The sequence below is a fragment of the Onychostoma macrolepis genome, chromosome 03, assembly GCF_012432095.1.
Source record: "Onychostoma macrolepis isolate SWU-2019 chromosome 03, ASM1243209v1, whole genome shotgun sequence".
NCBI lineage: Eukaryota > Metazoa > Chordata > Actinopteri > Cypriniformes > Cyprinidae > Onychostoma > Onychostoma macrolepis.
This window is the reverse complement of record NC_081157.1, coordinates 27072493-27089597: the sequence shown is the minus strand read 5'-3', so window position 1 is coordinate 27089597 and position 17105 is coordinate 27072493. Positions and strand designations below refer to the sequence as shown.

The 17105-nt window shown below is 36.9% G+C and overlaps 3 protein-coding genes across 5 annotated transcripts; 2 read left to right on the top strand and 1 right to left on the bottom strand.

Moving 5' to 3' along the window:
• Positions 1-5388: 5388 nt before the first annotated feature.
• On the top strand, positions 5389-6116 carry hbae3 (hemoglobin alpha embryonic-3). Its single transcript, XM_058769996.1, has 3 exons — positions 5389-5533; positions 5621-5828; positions 5952-6116. The coding sequence occupies exons 1-3, from the start codon at positions 5439-5441 to the stop codon at positions 6078-6080; spliced, it is 432 nt and encodes a 143-aa protein (XP_058625979.1). The 5' UTR covers positions 5389-5438; the 3' UTR covers positions 6081-6116.
• Positions 6117-6506: 390 nt separating this feature from the next.
• On the top strand, positions 6507-16928 carry LOC131537426 (hemoglobin embryonic subunit alpha-like). Of its 2 annotated transcripts, XM_058770822.1 has the most exons (4): positions 6507-6549; positions 16208-16337; positions 16416-16623; positions 16717-16928. In XM_058770822.1, the coding sequence occupies exons 2-4, from the start codon at positions 16243-16245 to the stop codon at positions 16843-16845; spliced, it is 432 nt and encodes a 143-aa protein (XP_058626805.1). In that variant the 5' UTR covers positions 6507-6549; positions 16208-16242; the 3' UTR covers positions 16846-16928. The 2 variants fall into 2 exon arrangements, with proteins under 2 accessions (XP_058626805.1, XP_058626804.1); XM_058770821.1 differs by lacking the exon at positions 6507-6549 and having other exon boundaries at positions 16073-16337.
• Positions 13579-15050, bottom strand: LOC131537425 (hemoglobin subunit beta-1-like). 2 transcript variants are annotated; one of them, XM_058770820.1, is made up of 4 exons: positions 14821-15050; positions 14549-14742; positions 14259-14481; positions 13579-13771 (listed from the first exon to the last, which is right to left on the bottom strand). In XM_058770820.1, the coding sequence occupies exons 2-4, from the start codon at positions 14638-14640 to the stop codon at positions 13643-13645; spliced, it is 444 nt and encodes a 147-aa protein (XP_058626803.1). In that variant the 5' UTR covers positions 14641-14742; positions 14821-15050; the 3' UTR covers positions 13579-13642. The 2 variants fall into 2 exon arrangements, with proteins under 2 accessions (XP_058626803.1, XP_058626802.1); XM_058770819.1 differs by having other exon boundaries at positions 14549-15050.
• Positions 16929-17105: the final 177 nt, after the last annotated feature.

The window sequence follows — 17105 nt, the reverse complement described above, 5'->3', positions numbered from 1 at the left end:
TGTACGCCAGATGGCGCAATAATACAATGATGAAGAAAACGGCTTTCAGACCGTCTGTGTAAATGTAGCACAGACATAGATACTTTAGTATGTTCTGTGTGTGTATAAATATAATCTTTATTTATTGCAACTAACACCTTTTATTGACATGGTAGGCTACCTGTTTCATTTTGTTCTGGTACCTGCACATTTATGTTTAACACCGTTTGATTCACCTTTACAAAATGGAATCTCTTTATCAAAAACATTTAAAAAACAAAATATTTGTAAGTATTTGTATTATTTACGTAATTGTATTTCAAATATTTGTAGTAACCAGCAACTGAGACTTCTTCTAGCACTTGCATATCGTTGCTCTTTTGTTGATTCTGATTGCTTACATTGTCCTCATTTGTAAATCGCTTTGGATAAAAGCATCTGCTAAATGACCAAATGTATGTGTATATACAGTATATTCAGCTTTATATATATGGGTAGTTCACGTATCAATATGTCCTAGTGTGACGGAAAAATGTAATATATATATATATATATATCAACCCATTCTCACTCCCAAGGCGTCAAAAACTGAAGCATGGTCAAACGCCTTTCGCGTCACTATGAAGACGCCAAAAGTGCCCCTTGGCGTCAGTATATGACAAAATAGGATCTCCATTGCTTTCAATTGCTTGCTTTATGCGTCAGGTCAAGACGCTTATGGAAAATGACAACACGTTCTCCGCCGTTGTTTTGTTTGTCTTAGTTTAATGGTTTGCATGCATTTGTAAAAAATATAAATAATTTTATATAGATTTATACTTTTATTGGAGCACCTAACCCACCCCGACCCTAAACCTACCCACTTCTGAACAACATAAAACACGTAACAGGCAAATATAAGTGCAGTCACCGGTATTTATTGCAAAAACTGCCCATAAACAAGCAGTATAAAAGCATTACAAACAAGTCGTGCTGCATTCTAGGTTTTCTGAAGCCATACGAAGTCTTTATGAGAAGAAGAGAGCAAAACATAAGGTTGTAATCGCTGAAAATGATCCCGCTCCGTTAACGCGCTCACATCTCATTCAAAAAGATACTCCCGTCCCGTAGCATGACGCAATTGGTCACGAGACACAGAAGAGCCAATAGCCTGTCAGAACAGCATAACGCAATCGGTCACGAGACACACAAGAGCCAATAACATTTCACAACCAAGGCTTCTTCTGGCGGCATTTTTTGAATTCGCGCACAGACTGCAGCATACGGGATGAGCTTAACGGCGGACGGAGACGGCGATCGCGTCTATTCCTCTCACAAATCAAATGTTTTGCCTCGGAAGACTTGGAATATTAATATTTTTTGAATAAATTATGACGGTAGTTGTATCTGCCTGTTATATCTTGTGTTTTATTGACAAATGGTAGGTTTAGGGGCAGGGGTTGGGTTATGTGCTCATAATGTGTAAATAATGTAATATAAATAAAACTGTTGTGGCTGTTTACATTGAAAAATCACACCCCAACATATATGCAATAATGGCAATGTTATTACCCGATATATAATTTAATTATGACGATAAAATTCCCAGTATGGCGTCGGCATATTGACGCTAAGGGTTTCCTATTTAAAGCAACGGAGGACCCTGCAAGTCAAAAAATGACGCTAAGGGGTACCTTCAGCGTCAAAAAGCGACGCCAAGTGATCCTGACCAAGCTTCAATATGTGACGAGTTGGGTGTGAGAATGGGTTGTATATATATATATATATATATAACATTGAAGATAAACCTCTCTCACGCTATTTGTAACTCTAAGAATGAAGATACATTTTTCTCATGTTATTTGTATGTTAATTTTTTTTTTTTCTACATTTGTGCTATGTCACACCATAGGACACAGTCCAAATTTTATTTGTCAACTACCCATATAGCTGCAAAGAACAATGCTGGTTATTACATTAAATTTTAGTGTAATAACTTTCATATCACATAATAGATTGTAATTGTCTTCTCGCTGTTTATTTCTACTTACAGTTGAACAAAATGTGCAACCTACACATAACGCACCATACAAGATATGTGATCAACAAGCCTCAGTGTGACCAAAAAACTTTTAGCCATATATATATATATATATATATATATATATATATATATATATATATATATATATCTAACATTGAAGATAAACCTCTCTCACGCTATTTGTAACTCTAAGAATGAAGATACATTTTCTCATGTTATTTGTATGTTAATTTTTTTTTCTACATTTGTGCTATGTCACACCATAGGACACAGTCCAAATTTTATTTGTCAACTACCCATATAGCTGCAAAGAACAATGCTGGTTATTACATTAAATTTTAGTGTAATAACTTTCATATCACATAATAGATTGTAATTGTCTTCTCGCTGTTTATTTCTACTTACAGTTGAACAAAATGTGCAACCTACACATAACGCACCATACAAGATATGTGATCAACAAGCCTCAGTGTGACCAAAAAACTTTTAGCCATATATATATATATATATATATATATATATATATATATATATATATATATAATATCATTCATGCATGATAATTTAACATTCTTTTTTTTTTACTCTATATTAACCTCTATAATAACCATATATTGACTAATACATATTTTGCTGGTGAACCATTCTGTTTGTTTGTTTTATTTGATTTTACTTAGATATTTGCACGCCTTCAGCATAAGCCCCTGAGTTACACCATTCATGGTGAAAAATCTTGCATTCTCAGAAGTGTCATTTGCAGCATGCTTCAGCAGAAAGCCTGAAGATCGCTGGAAGATCGCTATCCCCGAGCAAATTCGTTGTAATCGAGATCAGTGCCAAACATGGGTGGACCTACTTCTGAAGTTATTGATAAAATGTGTTCATGTTTCCAGAAGATAAGACTTGAAATCCACCCTTTCTCTACAGCAGTAGTAGTTTGGTCAAATATGAATGCCTGTGGGTTTTATCACTCACATACAGTCTGAGAAGTCTTTAATTAAATGTCAATATTGGCGACGTGGACACAAATCACAGCGCCATTCTTAAAATAAGTATAATTTATCGGTAACGTGCCATCAGCACTCTTAACCCAAAAAGCCCCTCTTAATGGCTCCAAACATGCTTCAAGTAGTGTTGCGACTGTTTCTTACTTTTATAAATACATGTTTCAAAAACTTTAATTGTGTGTGTTATCTTAAAGACCTCGGGTACATGAATAAATGCAAAGAAATGCTACCTTTTCGTTCGTCGTAGTAATCCATTCATTGGTAAATAGCCTATGTTTGTTTGTTTAATTTATAGGACATTTATAAATATAAATAAAATATAAATATATTTGTTTGTTGCACTATCTTTTGTAATTAATGAATGTACATACAGACCATAGTTGTGGCAAAATGATGGTGTAATATTTTAGATAATATCGGTAACACTTTAACGCGTTTTAACTGTTAGAGTTTTCCCTCCGTAAACTCCTAATTTGCTGCTTATCGATAGTAAGTAAGTAAGGTAGTTGTTTGTAGTAGTTATGTTTAGGTATGGGATATAGGGATAAGGGATCTAGAATATAATCATGCAGAAGTAGTCATTAATATGTGCTTTATGAGTAAGAAATTAGCAATATGGTAGTAGTCCTAATACACATGCTAAAAAGCAACTAATTAATAGTGAATAATGTTTCCTAATCTAAGGTGTTACTGTAATATCTGGGTAACACTTTATTTTGATGGTCCCTTTTGATCATTCTGTTGACACTCAGTAATGTTGCAACTACATGTCAACAAACTCTCATAAGAGTATTAATAGACTGTCTGCTTCATATCTACTAACTCCTTATTGTGTTGGTCTCCCAACAGATATTCTACTGACTATAAGTAACTTTGCAAGAACTTGTCAACTTAATCTAACCCTAACCCTACCAGTCAACTAATACACTACTAACACTCTAATGAGAGTTAGTAGAAATGTAGGTGCAACATTACTTATAGTCAATAGAATGTGTTAAAGGGACCATCAAAATAAAGTGAAACCAATATCTGTCTTAATGAAGCTCAAATGAAAATGGCACAAACATTTTCATTTTGAAAATATTGTAAGTTAATAGCTGTTAACTTGCACATACTGTACAGCATAAGAACCTCCACAAAAGAAAGAAATTAAGAGACGTTTTTATGTACCATCAAAACATACAATGTCACAACCAGTTTAATGTCAAGCTCACAAGTAGGAATATATATACAGTGCTTCTTGAAAGTTTGTGAACCCCTTTGCAGAATCTGTGAAAATGTGAGTAATTTTAATAAAATAAGAGAGATCATATAAAATGCATGTTATTTTTTTATTTAGTACTGTCCTAAGTACGATATTTTACATAAAAGATGTTTACATTTAGTCCACAAGACAAAAAATAGCTGAAATTATTAAAATAACCCCATTCAAAAGTTTGGGAACCCTTGGTTCTTAATACTGTGTGTGTTACCTGGATGATCTACGACTGTTTTTTGTTTTGTGATGTTTATTCATGAGTCCCTTGTTTGTTCTGAACAGTTAAACTGAGCACTGTTCTTCAGAAAAATCCTCCATGCCCTGCAGATTCTTCAGTTTTCCAGCATCTTTTGCATATTTGAACCCTTTACAGCAGTGACTGTGTGATTTTGAGATCCATCTTTTCACACTGAGGACAATTGAGGGACTCAAACACAACTATTAGAAAAGGTTCAAACATTCACTGATGCTCCAGAAGGAAACACAATGCATTAAGAGCCGGGGGTGCAAACTTTTGAACAGGATGAAGATGTCCAAGTTTTTCTTATTTTGTAGAAATATACTTTTTTTTCCATTTAGTACTGCCCTTCGGAAGCAACAGAAGATACTTGCATGTTTCCCGGAAGACAAATTAAGTACAATTTACCTTGATCTTCAAATTGAAAAAGTTTTCACCCCTGGCTCTTAATCGTGTTTCCTTCTGGAGCATCAGTGAATGTTTGAACCTTTTCTAATAGTTGTGTTTGAGTCCCTCAATTGTCCTCAGTGTGAAAAGATGGATCACAAAATCATACAGTCACTGCTGGAAAGAGTTCAAATCTGCAAAAGATGCTGGAAAACTGAAGAATCTGCAGGACATGAAGGATTTTTCTGAAGAACAGTGCTCAGTTTAACTGTTCATAACAAACAAGGGACTCATGAACAAACATCACAAAATAAAAAAACAGTCGTGAAGTATGTATTTACGTGAACATGCTGTTAGATTCAGAATTTAACAGCTGTCTTACTTATCAAGATTCAAGACATTTCCACCCAATGCCCTACTAAGGAGGTGGAGTCAAAAATCTTTTTTCAAAATAATGCCCTTCTCTCCTTTAAAAGGCCCTGCCAAAAAAAAACAAAACAAAGATAGGTTTTTTTTGGCAGCCTTTCCACAACTAATCTAGTCACCATGAGTCTTTCTGCAAAGGACAAATTGGCCGTGAAGACCTTCTTCGGCAAAGTTGCCCCTAAGGTGGAGGACATCGGCAGAGAGGCTCTGGCTAGGTACTTTGAACTGCAGTTTCTGCATAAATGAACGGACATTTGTAACATAGACTGCTATTACATCTCTGTTGTTTTGAATCGTTGCAGGACTTTGTTCGTTTACCCTCAGACGAAGACCTACTTCTCTCATTGGGCAGACCTGAGCCCCAGCTCACCTCAGGTGAAAAAGCATGGGCTGACCGTATTGAATGGCGTCCTCAGCGCTGTCGAGCTGATAGATGATCTCAAGGGGGGTCTTCTCACCCTCAGCGAGCTTCACGCCTTCATGCTTCGCGTGGACCCCGCTAACTTCAAGGTAAATTTTGCTGAAAATATTTTTAGGATTTATAGGAGTTCATATTTAATCGCGATTAAATATAGCCTATACTCTGTATTAACAACCGATTTTTTCCCATTTTATTTTTTTATTTTTGATCAGATCATCAATCACAATCTCCTAGTTGTGTTTGCAATGATGTTTCCTGACGACTTCACTCCTGAGGTGCATGTTTCCGTGGACAAGTTCCTCGCTCAGGTCAGCCTGGCTCTGGCCGAGAAGTACCGCTAATGTCGACCCTGTATTCATCTCCGACGCGACACTGTATTCGCCTTAATTAGGATGAAAATAATAAAATGAAATGTATGAAATCAAGCTATGTCTTTTGTCTCCTTTTGTTTACACACTTTTGTTTACCCCCTGTCAACAAGCTTGCCCCCCACCTCCCACCTTTCGCCCCCCTAAATTTGGAATCATATCACACCAAACAATTTGCAGTTTGTCTTGTAAACTATATAAATAGAAAAACAGCTGTTAAATTCAAATCTGCGTTCACTGGCTGGCATAGAGCCAGAGACACACAAGCTTTTAAAACACTGTGCATTATAACCAATCACACACGATTCTGTTGAGCTTATGAATGCAAGGACCAATCAGAAGCGTTCAGTTGAGTCATTGCCAAAGCGCCGCTATTTCTTGACCGCGCGCGCTCGCTGACTGAATTCTCTCCTCAGAAACAACAAAGTGAAGATGTACGAATGTAAGTAAGATTAATTTTACAGTCTAAACAGCTTTAGAGATTATTATGGGAGTTTTTGAGAGTGCTTGAACCCGCTGGACTGAAGTGAAAATGTTCTTTGATAATGTAAACGTTCTTTGCTCTTTTTGTACAATGAAAGTGTTATGGGCTAATTAGTAACTTACAATGTTTTTATTAAATCCACATAAAAGACAAAGTCAGTCGTATTATATGTTTATGGTATGACACTCATTTTATGGTATGACATTTGGTACGTAAAAAGACAGATTTTTATGCAAAGTTAATATTACACTAGGCTACTTTGCCTATCGCCCAATATAGATCAACTAACATAATCTATAAAGGTGCAAAATGCATTTACTTACACATATTTGAGAATCGAGATATTTCATGATATATTTTGGGAATATTTCGAATAAAAAAATAATAATACATAAGCCTATATCAGTTATACAGTGGTATTGTGGTTGCTGTGTGTTATGACAAGCATGAGAGTCCCCCCCCCCCCCACTTCACTTGTGCCCCCTCAAAAATGATGCCTCTGACATACAAAATTATTTGTCAAATAAATGAAACATGATGAAATATTCATTTTAGTTGAAATTGTTATAGATTACTTCTAGAGATTGCAATGATACATGACATGGTGAACAATGACTGAATGAATAATACTTAAAGTAGGTTAGGATGAATTTTAAAATTGTGCCCCTTAAAGTACAAGTGGCCCCTGTCTGCACCCCCTGTATTGTTGTACCCCCTCCCTCAAATATTATGGAAGTAAAAAAGATAGAACTTTAATAAAATATAAAAGTAAATAAATTGTAGCTCTAGACAGTTACCTATGGCAGTAATACAGTTGTCTGATTAATTTTATGGTCTCAAGCATTCAGAAATCACGCAAAAGAAATTAAGCAGTTTTACTATGAAAACCATGGTTAATTTTTGTATGGGTTGTGACGTCCACATGTTTTTTGTTGAAGAAATTATAGAGGCTGTGTCATCTATAGCAAAAAGGTGGCCAAAAATTAAAGATTAAATGGAAATTTGAATTAAATGTTTGGTCAATAGCCTATTAAACAAGGATATGACCATCATGCAAGTGTAACAGTAGCAATGACCAGGCCTTTGGCTCCCTTTGCAGGCATTTGTAATAACATGTAATGTTGAAGAAACAATAGACGCCATCACAAAATTTGTAATGGTTTTACTGGTTATAATGGGACTTGTATTGGTTTTAATGGAAACTGTAATGGACCCTGTTGGTCTCTACTAGTAATTGGTCACCTTCTAAATCTTAATGGAATATGTCTCAAAACACACTACAGAAAACCATTTTTTAATGGTTAAAAGTTGATGGTTTGTAATGTTTGTAATGGTATATTTGTGATGGTATTAGGATTTTCTATGATGGTTGTATTGTTTTTTTCAGCAGGGTTGCCTCATTGTTTTTATATAATATATTTTAAGTCATTTTACAGGCTGTTGTTAGCTTAGGTTTGTTTCTATAACCACAAAAAAAATGTGTTTTTATCTTAATACTTCCTTGTATAGCCTATTATTATTTCAAGTAACAAAACTTTTTAATTTATATATATATATATATATATATATATATATATATATATATATTAGTGTTAAAACCATGGTTAACCTTCGTAAGGGAACATGGAAACGCTGAGAGAATATTAGATGTGTTGGTGGTGGTGAAATTATTACCGACATTAGAACATGTTATTTACCTCAACACTCAAAAAAGTTTCACAGGATTATGAATGTAGCCTAATGTTACCTGAAAGTGACGCACGGGCTTCGTTTTCATCTTTTTTTAAATTTTCTTTTTCTTTTATTTTCTTGGCGCCGGATTGCTGATGTCTTTTCAGGGGCATTGTCCATCAATTATGATCATTTGCATTCAGCCGAAAACATGAGGTGCGAGCGGGCGAGGATGCGGGAATGGCACGTCACGTTTGTTTTTTGTTTTTTTTTATTTGAGCAACTGGGATGGTGCCCAACTGCGGACTCTGCATATAGGGAGCGGCGGTACTGACTGTTTTAATATGTATAAGACACGCTAATTTAACAGATATTTCTCAGAATTATAAAAGAATAACGAATTGAATATTTAAAAATAATTTAAGGGTAATCAACTGGTCTTCCTGCAGCCCGTTGCTACTAATGGTGCTGGTTTTTGGGCCGGAGCCGGGCTCGTGTTCGGCGGGGAAACTGCAAACCTCAGAGCGCTACCTTGACAGCCTAGAACCATTGATTAACACACCTGCCTTAATTTTGGATGGACTAAAATATTAATTAATATCGCCTGTTCACCTCATTAAGGCACAATGTTATGTTAAATTCTTCGGGGGGGGGGGGGACGTAGACTGAGAAAAGTATTATATAGCCTTATAGCCTAAAGTAATAGTGACTTGACTACTTTGTTATAATAAATCTTATATGTTACAGGTCCAATATTGGCTGTGGTCCTCAGTGAAATTAAGTAGGTTGCTTATAAACAGAATATCTGTCAGTCCTCTGTCGTGTGTGTCATGTGTTCCCGCCTCTTGTTTCCTTATTTGGTCATGTTCCTGTCCTTGTTAAGTGTGATTATTAGTTAAGTCTTGTCCAGCTGTGTTTTAGTCATTATCAGTAATTGTCATGTGTATTTACTTCCTGCCTGTTTAGTTAGTTTTCGTCTGGTCTACTCGTTATTCCCCGGTGTTCCTGTCTGTGTCAACTTTGCCTTGTCTTGCCCTGTCCTGATGTCGTGATTAAAGGCTATTATTTTGAAGTTACTCCTGGTCTTGGTGTTCCTCGTTCATCCCTGCTGTGTGCACCGGGACAATATCTGCATATTGGTTATTCTGCATATTAAATTTGGGAATTCAACAAACATTACTGTTTCAGGGGTTAGTTGGGTTTACTCTATAAATACTGCCTGATCAGTAAATCTTTTTTTAAAAGTCAAACTCTTCTCAAATGCCTGCTGAAAGCTATTACTGAAATGTACAGATTATAGTCTGTTTCTGCTCACTTTTGGCCAGTGTCCATTCATTTAGATTCTACTGAAACGTGTTTTCCATTACGAAAGCATGTTCTTAAGTTATAATTTATTTGAGTAGCCTTTTTTCATGACAAAACACTGATATTTCTAACATGTTGCAGGTACCAGCACTATTAACCCAAAGACCTAAACAAGCTTAAAGGTAGAATAATATGTTGTGTATGTTGCATATATGCACTGTTAGACATTTCAAATGGTTTTTACAGTAACTGTAACAATAAGTTACTGTAATTAAGATTTACAGTAGCAAACTGTATTTGATATACAGTTGCAAAAAAATCCAATTCATCAGTATACTACTGTAATTCATTTTAATATAGATTTCATTATATTTGATTATTTTTATATAAAATTCATTTTATTATTACTCTGCATAGCTACTACTGGCATTCAATTTAAACAGACACAATAATTACAAAATATCTAATTCTTTATTTAAAACACTGCATGTACTGTATAACGCTTGAAAATATATTCTTCCAATGCTGGAACAGTGCATCTTCACCATTTCTCCTGTTTTAGGATGTTTTTCAGTGCATTATGTTGTGTCCTCTGGATTATCCTCACAAAGAATCTTTAGGCAACAGAAACATAATGGGGAAAAAAGACAAACAGCCAAAGACAAACATCTGCAAAACCCAGGTGCTACTCCAAAACCTGGCCACCACCTTTGCTCACCATCCACTTTATTAGTGACAGAAATGTCTTCTCTGAAAAACAAGAAGTAGAAATGGCACACTTTTAAAAGGCAAACTCCATATAGAATACACAACCTCTCAAAACCATAGTTGTTCTCTTACCATTATCTTACCTATGTGGCTGGCGCTGCTCCACATGTCTTTATTGCAACCTGGTCTTCATTGCAGTTGTATGGCAACTCGCTGCAAATAGAAAAAACACCTGCAAATTAAGAAAACAACTTCATCAATTTGACAACACACGCGCTGCAAATGCTCATAACAACCAAATAAAGAAACGCACACGCAGTTGCAATAAACGCGTTAAGAATGCATACAACTGTAGCAGCAGGACTGTTTTCTGCTGCTCAGAACTGCGGAAGAACTAATGATGGCACGGTTTAATGTTTGGTTGACCAATCAGCGGAAAGGGGCGTTTTATTCCCGCCCACATGCAGAGATGGAATATTCAAGTCATTAATTCATTTTACCTACAATCTCTTCACAATACCGTTTCAGCAGTAAGCCTGCTTTGGGGTTTTTCTGGCTATGTTTATTATTATGGCAGCGGCTGAGAGTGCCTGATATAGGATCGGACAGGGTTGCGTTTCCCGAACAACGTTGTAACTCGCTGATTAACCACCATAGTACGGTGCATTGTTTTGGAAACGAACTAGTCACAACTGTTTCCCGAACACAGTCGCATCTCCGTTGTTTGAACCACATTACTTCAACAACATAGGACCATTGTTAATGACGTCACACGCATGTGGTGGAGGAATAACTTATGCTATTTAACTGATTAGAGATCTCTAAGATGCTCAGTACCGCCGCTCCCTATATGCAGAGTATACGCAGTTTGCGTAGGGCACCAACTCCCAGGGGGGCACCATCCCAGTTGCTCAAAAAAAAAAAAAAAAAAAAAAAAGTGACGCGCCATTCCCGCACCCGGGACCGCTCGCACCTCATGTTTGCAGCTGAATGCAAATGATCATAATTGATGGATAACTATGCCAGTGAAAAGACATCAGCAATCCCGCGCCAAGAGAAGAAAAAAAAAAAAAAGATGAAAACTAAGCCCGTGCGTCACTTTCAGGTAGGCTACATTCATAATCCTGTGAAACTTTTTTGGGTGTTGAGGTCAATAACGTGTTTTAATGTCGGTAATAATTTCACCACCACCAACACATCTAATATTCTCTCAGCGTTTCCATGTTCACTTACAAAAGTTAGCCATGGTTTTAACACGAATAAAAAATAAATAAAAAAATGAACATGGTTCTTGTTAACCAGTAACCATGGTTTTGTTACTTTAAATAATAATATACAAAGAAGTATTAAGATAATATTTTTGTGGTTATAAAAACAAGCCTAAGCCAACAACAGCCTTTAAAATGACTTAAAATGCATTATATAAAAACAATGAGGCAACCCTGCTGAAAAAATGAATCACAAATACCATTACAAACATTACAAACCATCAACTTTTAACCATTAAAAAACATTCTGTAGTGTGTTTTGGGGCATATTCCATTAGGATTTAGAAGGTGACCAATTACCATAACCAGTAAAACCATTACAAATTTTGTGATGGTGTCCATTGTTTTTTATCAACATTACATGTTATTACAAATGCCTGCAAAGGGAGCCAAAGACCTGGTAATTGCTGCTGTTACACTTACAGGATGATCAAGTCCTTGTCTAATAGGCTATTGACCCAACATTTGATTCAAATATCCACTTAATCTCTAATTTTTGGCCACCTTTTTGCTATAGATCAGTGGTTCCCAACCACACTCCTGGAGGCCCCCCAACACTGTACATTTTGCATCTCTCCTTTGTCCGTCACACCCATTTCAGGTCTTGGAGTCTCTACTAATGAGCTGATGATCTGAATCAGGTGTGTTTGATTAAGGAGACATGGAAAACTTTTGGGGTAATTTTTGAAAAACTTTTGAAGTTTTGGGGGGCCTCCTGGATCGTGGTTGGGAACCACTGCTATAGATGACATGTCATTTATAAAAATACAGTATAATACTGTTAGAAAATGCCTGTAAATTTACAGTAAAGTTTTACAGTGCATATAGATGAATTGTAATTGTAAATAATACAATTTAATTACAATTTATTTATTTATTTACTTTTATATTTTATTAAAGTTCTATTTTGACCCCTGTAGTAGGTATTTTTGTTTGCTTCCATAATATTTGAGGGAGGGGGCACAACAATACAATCCTGCTTAGGGCACCCATTTGGCCAGCAGCGGCCCTGAAGATGCTGCTGTATTGAACATGGCACCTACTGACTAATTTACTATTTTTTGTTCCCTGTCATTTTGCTTTATTTGATGTTTGATTCATCGCGAGTTCCCTCTTACGTCACACTCCGGCATTTATGCACATGCGCACTTTTCAAAAACGGCACTTACAAAAATACATAATTATTTTATATTTAGATAGAATGGAAGATACAGATAGTACTGCATGTTAGCTTGCTTGTTGTGCCCAAGAGCATATTTATTTAAGCTCATATATCTTGTTAACAAGAAACTATGCTTCTAACCACAGATCGAGAGCTGCAGTTCCAACCACGTAAGTTTGTGACGCTGATTGCGAACGTTCGTTTGAACTATGGTTTCGGGAAACACCGAATCGTTGGACTATGCTGGTAACGACGGAACTTGCGACCATAGTTGGTTAACGATGCTTTTGGGAAACGCACCCCTGGTTGAGTGTGGCGCTGTCCAGTGCTGAAACCAGCAGGTCGTCGCTGAAAGGATGTCCAAGTAAAATATTTCCCTGCAAAGTATTAATTTTCAACCCGATCTCATGAAAGTGCGTATAATAGTACGCCAAATAAAAACGAAAACTCGTGGTATTGATACGCAAAAAAGGACTTTGGCATGTCTATGCTACGTGATGGGTAGGATTAGGGTTGTTGTGTAGATGCGTATCATATGTACGCGAAAACTGCGTATCATATGCACGCCAACAAATTTCGGATCATATGCACGCGAAAACTGCGTATTATATGCACGCCAAAAATGCGCGTAGCATAGACACGCCAAAGTCCGTTTTTGCGTATCAATACCACGAGTTTTCGTTTTTTGGGGGGGCGTAATATTTATACGTATTTTCATGAGACCGGGCTGTTAATTTTACATTCAAATGCGTATAATTAATAATATGAACATACAACCAAGAATGAGGACAACGAAATTGCATGTTAATTTAGTGTATCTCTTTTTTGCATATTAACATCAATAACAGAGCAACACTGATCAGAATTGTTTAGGGTTTTATTAATTGGAAGGTGCTCATACATTAATTGGAAGATGCACATATATAATTCTGTTCAGTTAGTGGTACTGTTTTCCAAGTGCAGAGACTACAACTGCCAGAAACTTCTGCCATGCTGCTTGAATGTCTGGAGTGAAGGCACGACCGAGCTGGGACGCCACAACAATGGTCAGGCAATCACCGAGGAGCTTTGAGGAGAAAATTACAAGATGATCAAAATTTCACATATACGTTCTAAAAGGATGCAATAAGAACCATTTTGGTCTTCCTAGAAGAACCTATGAACAGTTTTTAGAGCTGTTTGTTTGTTTGTCGATTTTGTTTGTTTTTTTCGCAGTGTCAACGTTGTATTAATCTGAAGAATCTGAAAAAGAAGTTTTTGTGCAATGGAAAGAATCCATTGGAGGTTAAAAGGTTCTTAAAAGAACCATCTATGCCAATAAAGAATATTTTTTATAATAGTAATTGAGTTTAAGGGAATGAATGTACTGTGATGCATGACAAGTGCTATTGCATACTACAGAGTGTATACTACGCACTGCATTGCTAGTGTAGAATGCAATTCCAAACAAATTCCAAAGAAAGTGGTTTGTAAAAAATTGAAAAAGACCATGTGAGTTATTTAACCCCGCCTCGTTCCCATACTCAGATTCAAACTCAAAAGCGATGACCCACCCTGAAGTTGTCCGGATCCACGTGAAGCTTTTCGGAGTGCAACACGCTCAGGGGCGCATAGGTATTCTTGATGTCATCCATGTTCTGGACCGCTCTTCCGAGTCCGTTGAGCACAACCTTGCCGTGCGCAGCCACTTTTTTGTTAGCCATAATAGATGCGGCGTCACTCAAGGACCCAAAGGAGTCAAAATAGCGTTGAGTCCAAGGGTACACGATGAGACATCTGTGGAGGAACACGTGTAAATATAAAAGAAGCTAAAAATTGCATCCAGATTAACAGAAACACTCACCTTGCCAAAGCCTGGGACCCAATCACATCCACATTCATTTTTCCCCACACAGCTTTGATGGCTTTGCGCTCAGCGTCAGTCCACTTCACCATGATCAGTTTGCAGTTGATAAACGCTGCGATAGCACTACTTGTTAGTGAGGTCGCGTTTATTTATATATCACTCACCCGCCCGTGTAATCATGTAGGCTAATCCTGCAAAACATATGTCATGAATTCTGTTCAAATGACGTTGATCCAATCTGAAAATTAGCTTTCACTTAGTGGGCCTACTTATCAGCGCTAAAACACGAGCAGCTTTAATGTGCCAAAATGAACTTGGACTGCTACCAGAGCTGTTATATGTTTTCCGTAGTCAGCTCAACAGCACATTGTGAGGCATAGCAGAGATATTCCGGAGATCTATATCTTCAAAACGGCACCTGCCAGTTGTTTCATTTTAATTTCATGTTTTCGAAGGTTTTGATTATTTCAGGTGTGTTGATTGACACAAAACTTATTCAGGTGAGCAACATCGTGTGACTTTTAGTGTATCACTGATCAAAATTGAAGTTTAAATGTAAAAGCCTCTGCCGTTTGAAATTTTCTTCTAAAATTAGCATTTCTCTCAGGCTCCTATGTTTATGTGCAGTTATTTCACTTTAATGCCAATTAAATAACCTATTCCTTGCCATAAAAGTGAAATAACTGAATAGGCATAGGAGCCTGAGAGAAATGCTAATTTTAGAAGAAAATTTCAAATGGCACTTGGAGGCTTGTGCATATGAACTCTTCAATTTGTATGCGTGAACTTGTTTAACCTACATTGTGGGACGAAATTTCCCCTCAAATGTAGTAAATCATGAACATTTTTACATTAACGTAGGCCTACTAAATGGTGTTTTTTGAAATGCAAAAACTCTCAGATTTTTATGTAATAAAGCAGAATGATTTAAAGGTAAAACAACAAATGTCAAATAAACATCCGTCCCACTGGTCCCGTAAAATAATCTGCTTAACTCGTGTTGAAATCATAAACTGACGACTCCAAATAGTTCTCTATTTGTGTGTTTTTTTTTAATGCGTTTATAAACAATTACAGAATAAAAAATATGCGTGTGGCCTACATTAATAAAGTAGACCAAAACTTTCACAAAGGGTTCGCAATTGTTTTTTTCTAGTTTTAATTATTATTGTTGTTGATGATGTTGCTGTTGTTGTCTTGAGAATCGAGCATTGTACAAACAATAGAAAACAATCTTAATTTATCCTACACTCTCAGAAAAAAGAGCGTTCCCCTCGGTAAATCGCGTTGCGGGGGGGGTCTTTTTTTTTAACATATTTTGAATTGCTCATTATGTGGAAAGTTGTATATTCTGTAGTTTTGCAGTAACACAAGGAGCTCCGAAAACTAAAACAGAACAAAATAAAACAAAATGTACGCCTATAGGAGTAGGCCTGTGGTTAATTATTAAATGAATGAACCTTCATTTAATGAATTGCTAAGTGATTAAACGAGTGGATTTGAAGAAGAAGAAGAAGAAGCAAGAAAGTCGTGAAAAACTGGCACATTTTAGGCCTTCTCTTCCATAGTCTGATAAGTCATCGTTGGGGGTAAGAGGAGGGTCTTGGGTGTGTCTTCCTGCTGACAGTATAAAACCGCCAGTCCTCTTACCAGCAGAATACAGAAGTTTGCTGAAAAGTCATCCTTCCACGATGAGTCTCTCTGCCAAAGACAAAGCTGCCGTCAGAGACCTTTGGTCCAAGGTCTCAGGAAAGGCTGATGACATTGGTAATGATGCTCTTTCTAGGTAAGGTTATTAATCTAAGCTAGTCATAATGTTTTCTTCGAGCATAGATCTGCCATTCAATGCACTGTGTCTGTCTAGGATGTTGGTGGTCTACCCCCAGACCAAAACCTATTTCTCTCACTGGAAAGACCTGAGCCCCGGCTCTGCCCCAGTGAGGAAGCACGGGAAGACCGTGATGGGCGGCGTTGCTGAGGCTGTCAGCAAAATCGATGACCTTACCTCTGGGCTCCTGAACCTCAGCGAGCTTCATGCTTTCCAGCTGCGTGTTGACCCCGCCAATTTCAAGGTATGTGCAACGAATTCATCTTTAGTCAATTCCGATTCTCTCGTACTCTCGTAAAGTCACGGTAACCTAATTTGTTTCCTGTGTTTTTCATAGATTCTGTCCCACAACATCCTCGTGGTTCTGGCTGCTATGTTCCCCGACGATTTCACCCCAGAGGCCCATGTTGCTATGGACAAGTTCCTCAGTGCTCTGGCTCTGGCTCTGGCCGAGAAGTACAGATAGACAGTATGCATGTTATTGTGATGAAGTCGGACTGCGTCAGACCAGATGAATGCCTGTATAAACATTCTGTCTTATGATGCAATAAATGATTATAAAAAACATTAACTGAACATCTTTGGTGCATTTTTTTTCTTTCATAGACCTATCAGTGTTTTAAAAACACATCTGTTGTCATAATGTGGTGAAGATAGGCCTAACTATTGCAAATGGTGAGACTAAATATTGCAAATGTTTTATTCATTATATGGAACTACCAGCCA

Coding starts and splice junctions, on each gene's coding strand:
- LOC131537426 (XM_058770822.1), top strand. CDS start 16,243: ATGAGTCTCTCTGCCAAAGACAAAGCTGCCGTCAGAGACCTTTGGTCC. Junction 16,338..16,415: donor GGTAATGATGCTCTTTCTAG/GTAAGGTTATTA, acceptor GTGTCTGTCTAG/GATGTTGGTGGTCTACCCCC. Junction 16,624..16,716: donor TTGACCCCGCCAATTTCAAG/GTATGTGCAACG, acceptor TGTTTTTCATAG/ATTCTGTCCCACAACATCCT.
- LOC131537425 (XM_058770819.1), bottom strand. CDS start 14,640: ATGGTGAAGTGGACTGACGCTGAGCGCAAAGCCATCAAAGCTGTGTGG. Junction 14,482..14,548: donor GGGTCCCAGGCTTTGGCAAG/GTGAGTGTTTCT, acceptor GTTCCTCCACAG/ATGTCTCATCGTGTACCCTT. Junction 13,772..14,258: donor TGGATCCGGACAACTTCAGG/GTGGGTCATCGC, acceptor TTCTCCTCAAAG/CTCCTCGGTGATTGCCTGAC.
- hbae3 (XM_058769996.1), top strand. CDS start 5,439: ATGAGTCTTTCTGCAAAGGACAAATTGGCCGTGAAGACCTTCTTCGGC. Junction 5,534..5,620: donor GGCAGAGAGGCTCTGGCTAG/GTACTTTGAACT, acceptor GAATCGTTGCAG/GACTTTGTTCGTTTACCCTC. Junction 5,829..5,951: donor TGGACCCCGCTAACTTCAAG/GTAAATTTTGCT, acceptor ATTTTTGATCAG/ATCATCAATCACAATCTCCT.